This window comes from Drosophila montana, unplaced genomic scaffold (assembly GCF_035044405.1).
Source record: "Drosophila montana isolate Dmon_TW-CO22-7 unplaced genomic scaffold, ASM3504440v1 contig_1624_1, whole genome shotgun sequence".
Taxonomy (NCBI): Eukaryota; Metazoa; Arthropoda; class Insecta; order Diptera; family Drosophilidae; genus Drosophila; species Drosophila montana.
The window spans coordinates 4,248,597-4,255,843 of NW_026996559.1; the positions used below are offsets into that span (position 1 = coordinate 4,248,597).

The 7,247-nt window shown below is 41.2% G+C and overlaps 1 protein-coding gene across 1 annotated transcript; it reads right to left on the minus strand.

Moving 5' to 3' along the window:
- Window positions 1-467: 467 nt before the first annotated feature.
- On the minus strand, window positions 468-1,293 carry LOC135440653 (uncharacterized). The gene is made up of 2 exons (XM_064699938.1): window positions 667-1,293; window positions 468-610 (listed from the first exon to the last, which is right to left on the minus strand). The coding sequence occupies exon 1, from the start codon at window positions 1,228-1,230 to the stop codon at window positions 676-678; it is 555 nt and encodes a 184-aa protein (XP_064556008.1). The 5' UTR covers window positions 1,231-1,293; the 3' UTR covers window positions 468-610; window positions 667-675.
- Window positions 1,294-7,247: the final 5,954 nt, after the last annotated feature.

Consider the following 7,247-nt stretch of genomic DNA (forward strand, 5'->3'; position numbering starts at 1 on the left):
AAATTTATGTCGTCGTTGTCGCCGACACCGAAACAACTCGCGAAAAATTCTTTAGAATCTGTTTCGTTTTTCTTTAATAAAACTAAATTTTATTGCTTACACAGAATAAAAATAAAAAAAAATATATGAAAAAATCGCACACGGCGCTCTATCATGATAATAATGATCATGATGATCGTGATGATGAGAATGCAGCAGAGCTCGTTATTGTGCTGATCTTATGCCTTATTGATGACATCCTGTTACAAGTAAAGTCCAGCTGGAGGCTACTCACAGATTGGTCTAGAATTGGATATGCGCTGATTGGCAAAGCCGAGTGAAAATAAATAAAAGAAATTTCAGCTAGACACGACGTAATGCAAAATTACTATTCGAGGGCTTTCTCGGAAACCTGCAACTATAGAATTACTACGAACCGCATTCCAATTTTGGACTCTGTTCCCACTTTACAAAGAAAACAATCTCAATTCTAATTTCCACATAACTTACATATTTGCCAAAAAAGAAATCAACATTATATATAACATTTGAACAGACGAGTCCATGAATGATGATCGCCGGGAATTGAGTGATGTTACAAGTCGAGCCCGTCTAATTTGCCAAATTACACCTGTGAAATGCGATTGGATTAATAGATTGCCTATGGTATGGATCAATATATAATACCCCGCGGTCCTAGTTGGCCTTGACCTTGGTGTTGAGCATTTCTTGCTTCAGTTCCAGATAGCTTTCCAAAACGACATCGTTTTTGCGCTTCTCGGTGGCCAGCTCCCAGGACAGCCGGACCAGCTCGCTGGCCAGCTGCTCGGGATTGTTTGTCAGCTGCAGTACCTCCTCCATGCTGGAGCAGTTGCGGAGTGACTGGCGCATGTTATTGGCTGGCACTGGCTGCTTGAAGGGCAACTTCGGCTCGAGGGCGTAGTTCGTCGGCTTGATGATCAGCTGCTTCAGCATCTGTACATATTCCTTGTGGCGCAGCTTCCGTTGATCCAACTCGTTTATCCTCGAGCGCACATTGTCCAGTTCGACCATGCGCTGCACTGGTTCCGGCGACTCCAGCATGGTATCGCACTCCATGGCCTGGGCCAGCTGTGCTGATGCCGAGGTCTTCGACTTTCTGGACGGTGCTTCATCGTCACTGTACCGACGCACGGAAATACATGTCGCGGCCTTGTAAGTAAGACGCATTGGTTGCACCCAGGACTGCAGAAATTTCATGACCGATATCATTTTGAAACCAAGTGAAATTTTGTAGCTCAACTCAGCACGATCAATGAATAAAAAGAATGCACATCAAATTTCGAAAGAAAAAAAAAACACAAACACGAACACAAAAACTAATAAATAAATTATACACGTTGAAATGCGGAGTTGCGATTCATACTAAGTGTAGCAGACGAACTGAAAATATGTCTGGGTCTACTCAAAAGGAAAACTTTTCGAATTCCATGGCCTGCTAAAATCTAAATCCAAGGCCTGCTGCATTGAACAGAAAGTACAAATTTTAGATACTATCTGGAGACTCGCATGGCCTACTATATAAATTATTTCTATATGCTGATTGATTGATTAACTGAATGATGGAAGACATTAGGTTTCACGGTTATGCGTGAAACATGGGTGGTAAACAAAAAAAAACGTATTTTTGAAAGCTTTCTGGCTGGAAAATATGTGTAAAAATAGGGTTAAATGAATAGGATTGAACGGTCAAAAGTATCTGTTTTTGCCCCTGATTGGCTGTAAACTCTTTACCTAAGCATTCCGTAGGGAACAGCTTAAGGTCTTGGAAAATGTGTATGAAAACAATTAGCCAAGGCAAACTCATTAAATTTCCGCTTGTTCTACATATTCCATATGTTTGTTATGCTCTCTATATAATCCAATTAAACGAGATTCAGAAATTTATTATTGATCATTTAGTGGAGTTTCAGCCATATGGGCCAGTGCGGAATTGTTCGTGCCTGCTGGCACGCCATATGAACATTATTTCGCCAGCCCCACTCCCCACTGCCCACCCCCTGCGAGCGGCAGCGATCCTGCACATTATTCATCATACAACAGCTGGGTGGAGAGCTGCAGAGGGGGAAGTTTGAGCCCGAACAACTTCATCAGCATGCACCACATTTTCGCTATTTTCACATATTCGATGAAAAATTATTTATACGTTTGGCTTTTTTTCTATGTTTTTCTGTTGTTTTGCTTTGCATATGTGGAATGGGCAGTCCCATCGGCTGGTTGGGCTGCCAATTCGTTTTAGCAGTTAGAAGTCGTCGTCGCTGGCTCGTCGTCATTTTGATTGATTTGAATGTTACGTTGAGTGCGCGACGCTGGCAGCGCTGCTCGGAATGTGACTGATGATTGATGGTCTTAAGACCAAGTCACAGTTGCTCCCTCAACCCTCGGCGCCCTGCCCTGTTCAATGTACCCTGTACCGGTGGGCAGCCAGCGTGACCCTCGAACTCGCTTTCGCCAAGGTGCTAACAAAAAAAAAATATTAAAAAAACGCAGCCAAAAAGAAAAAAATTCTGAAAAAACTGATACGTAAATGTTATGCAAGCGAGGCGAATAAAAATGTGTTGTTGTATTATTATTAGGACCGACTAATTCAACTAAGAGCCAAATGAAAATAAAAAGTAATTTCCAGGACCTGACAGGCGCACGTCAAATTCGACGACATGCAAATTTTAACAGTAACAACAGAAATTGGGTGAGGAAATGTGAAAGCTACCCCAGAAGAAAAAAATGCAGACATGTGGGTCTTGCGGCAGGAATACAAAAAGTGGCCATGGAGGACGACGAGCATTGATACGTGGTACTAAATCGCATGAAAAGTCATATGAAAAACACGTGAGTGGAGCAATCGTCGCTGGATGACTATGACAGGTGAACACGGATGGGAAGAATTGGAGACCCAAGAAAGGTCTATGTGGCCAATGGTTTTTTGATTCAAATTTTGTGCAGCCCACGCAGCGGTAAGTGGCAAGTGAATGTTGCAAGTTTCCTTATTATTTTCAGCTACTTGAGCTGGAACCCTTTCAGCTTTTGACAGATGAACATCAACGCAAGCACAGGACAGCCAGAGCTGGAGCTGAAGCTGAAGCTGGAGCTGGAGCCGAGCCCACAGCTACCAAGTTGACCCACTGAACTTTCTCGCGCTCTCTCAGCCTCGGTTAGTGCCTCGGCCCTAGTCAGAGTCAAAGTCTGCTACTATTTTTTTTAAAAGCATTTTCGTGTGTGGGAGCGTAAATCTTGCACTCACACAAATGCCGGATGTGGTTGCGTAGAAAGGTGGCCCCAAGCTACCTTTGGCATGCCCACAGAAGTCTTACGTCCCTCCCCCTCGCCGCTCTTCGCCCTGCTTGCCCCATTACTGTTCAAACGTGCAACTTTCTGTTTGTTTAAGACCGCCGCCGCAGCGGCGACAGCACTAAAATAATAACAATAATAGTATAAAATACTATGTAAAAAATGCCCACTTCCGAATGCCCAATGTTGTAGACGCAGCCGAAGCCAACATGGACAACTGGGTTTTCGGTATCCAAACTTAGCCCATCATAACACCATTTGTATCACAATTAAAAAGGCGTGAGCTCTGCTCCGATATGGTTTGGTATGCCGAGCTTGACATGGACTCCGAGCAGAATACTATACTCTTGAGATGGTGCAATGAATGCGTCTTATATTTGTGATACTCTTTCAGAGTATGTGAAGGCTTCGTGATGTAATGTGTAACACGTATATCGTATATGAATATATATATTCTTGGTCAGTATTAACATTTGGGTCGTTCCTCCTTCTATCTCTATAGACTATCGTCAGGCAGTATAATATATATCGATGTGCAGTTAGTATACATATGTATATGCGAAAGTACGGAATTATTGGCTAAGAAACTCTTACTTTAATCGAAATATCATAGCCAAAACCAAAATTGACAAAAGCTTATCCACATCCAGCTACTTTATCATATAATATATCACATAATATTATTTATTATTAAATGCATTACATTACATATTACATCACATATATAATTATATTATTTACATATACATTATATATTTGCATTGTTCCTATGAGAGCATTTTATCTTCGTCACATTTCTCTTGCTTCTTCTTCGTCTTCATGCCCTTGCTTTCTTATTTTACTCAATTTATTTAATTTTATTTATTTATTTGTTGCTGCTGTTGTAATTTTCATGTATTTAACTTATTTTCTCGCCACTTTGGCCGCCTCTTGTCGTTTGTTTGTCGAGCATTGTTTTCTTTTTGGTTTTTCTTTTCAGTTTTTCAGTCCGTTTAATGTCAACTTCCGGAGCATTTCTTCTTTCTTTCTGTAGCCTACGGATCTGTGATTTGTTCAATATATGCTATGGCAGAGGGTATGAAGAAAAGGGCACGATAGAAAGATTCAATATGTGTGGCATATAATTACTTTTCAGCACTTTATTTTGTTTTTTTTTTTTAAGGTTGCAGTTTGTTTCTGGGAACCGAAGTTCGTTTTTGTATTGTGCGAGTAATTCGTGTGTTGCTTAACTGACAATTTTAGAGGAACCAGCAGCGGAAAACACTTAAAGAAAACAAAGCTAAAAAAGCCATCACGCAATGCAGCCGGCTTCGAGTTGCAACGACCTCTTCCTCTGCCCCCCCCCCCCCCCCCTCCACCCTTAATCCAACCAGACATCGCAGAAAATAAAATGAATAAATACTTGTAGATTTATATAGATGTAGATATATACAAAAAAGTTGGTCCTGACTGACAGATTGGACTGGAGCAAGAGCTACGAAGCTGTAATTTTTTTTAAAGCTTCCTTTTGGAACAAAAATTAGAACTTGAACATTTAACCTCAAGATAGAAGAACAATTCAGACAAGGCTTTGTTTCATTTGTTATAAGCACATAGAATAAGCAGTGTTAAACAATGACTTTAACTAAATGTTTCAATAACAATTAAGATTTTTCTGTTAAATTTGTTTGTTTTTTTTTTCAAAAAAAGTAGGCATTCTTCAGCCGTCTTCAAAGTGTCTCTTAAGAAGTCTATAAAAGGATTCAATATAGAAATTAATGCAGGCCCCACAGATATGCAAAGGAAAAATCAAATAAGAAAGGAAAAACGCCAAATGAATTACGATAAGCTGCAGGCAGCAACAGTAATAAACAACAACAACAACAACAAAGAAGGCGGACCACAATGGCGTCAGTTGGCTTGGACCAAGGGGCAAGTGGTGGCAGCAGCAGCAGCAGCAGCAGCAGCAGCAGCAGCAAAAGTCCCGAAGAAAGCCAGCGAAAGGGGCGAAAAATTGCACCAAAATTAATAAAGAAAAAAATGCGAATACGTGAATAAGCAAATCTAAGACAACATTAAACAAAGATTAAGGCGACTTCGTAGAGCCCTACAATCAGAAGGTAAGATCAACAAAATAGGAAAAATTGTTTAGACTTAATAAAATATAGATGACATTTTTGTCTGTTTACCGAGTAAAAGACCTTTAAGGACCATATCCCCAAACAAGCTTAGCTCATGAGAAAACTATGTTTAAAGGGTTAAAAGTCGGCTTAATTATGAAAACAAATCGTCGAAGAATAATTACTTTCGGGGTTTATTATTTAAGATAATTTTGAATATAGTAATCAATCAAATCAGCCCGCTCTTTTCAATATTTTCCCAATAGTTAAAATACATCGAACTGGCAATCCTTGCAGACTTTGGCTTGGTCATAGAAAAATCCCATAGTTTTGAAAATCTGCTAGATAAATGGATCTTATTATCAATATTTCCAAATCGTAGAACAAAGACTAAAAAATTCACGAGAACAAGTAATCAAAAGCAAACACAAAGAAGCTCAGAGAAATTCTTTCATGCGAACGCATATGCCGTGCGTTTAATATTGTAGCGCCACAGCCAATGGGTAAAAGTAAAAAATTATTGAAAGTTTATGAAAATAAAAACACGAGCCAGCAACAATAAAAGGAATTACAGTAAATGGTTGCCGGTGTTTGGCTGCGGCCGCAGTTTTTAACAACAGCAACAGTCGCAAGGCAGGGGTGGGGGTGGAAGGGAAAGGGTGTATCGGACGACGGCGTCAACATTGTTGGGCGGCATGTTGCAGCCTTTGATTTTCGTTACGTCTTGCAGAAAAGAAAAAAAAGGATACAACAATTTTATTGTTACACCAGAAAAATAACAACAGCTTGAGGACTGGCGCAGAGACAGGGCCCGGCCCGAGAGGCAGAGGCAGGAGCAGAGGCAGTCAACGGCGGCGATGACGGCTGCAGGGCGTCGCATTTTGGCTACGTTTCCGTTTCCGCCAAAGTCGAAGTCGAAGTCGAGGCATATCGAAGGCGATTACCCAGCAAAGCCAAAGGCGTAAGCAACAAGACGAGCCGAACGCGAAAAAAATATATGTACATACATATACATATGTAGCCGAAGCCGAGCCCGGATTCGAACCGGGTAACAGCCAAAGGGAAATTATAATAATTTTTGCGTGCTGGACAGCAGCAGCTGGCGTTTGTCCAAAGCTCTAAAGGCGGGAGGCGGGGCATTGCCTTGTTTACTTTTTTTAATAATGCAAAACGGCGACAAAAGAAAAATTGCCAAGGCAAAGAAATCGAAGAAGGCGAAACGGTAAAATTGAACAGAAGGAGTTACAATCTGTGTGTTTGTGTGTGCGAGTAAGAGCGCCGCAATGCAGAGCAGCGAAGGAGAAAAGGGTGCAAAAGACAAATCAAACAAAGACGGCAACTGTTTATTTTTTTCTTGCCTTTTTCTCTTTTTCTTAGTTCTTTTTGCTTGTGTGAGTGTGCTTTCTTTGCCTTGTGGCTGACCAGGGAATCGACTTGGTGGAGGGGTAGGTCTGCGAGGGCATGGGAGGGGGGTGGGGGCGGGCTGCTGCTACAATTTACAATTTTTATTACCCAATTTCTGCGAGTCAAATTAAAAATTAATTATATACACGACAGGCAGCAACAATACAACAAAAACAAACACTGAGCAAAAAATCTTTTGATTTTTTGACGACTTTTTTCCATTGCCTTTTGTTGTTGTTGTCGCTGTTGTTGTTGTTGTTGTCGTTATTATTATAGTCGTTCGAAATAATTCAATTAAATGACGCCACACGCAGAGGTCGGAACGAAACGGAATGGGTTTCCTCTCGGGTTTCGGGTTTTGCCATTTGTGTCGATGGTGGGGTGGGTTGGGGGTTTTGCCAGGGGTGGAGGGGCGGAGGGGCGGCGAGGCGGATTGTA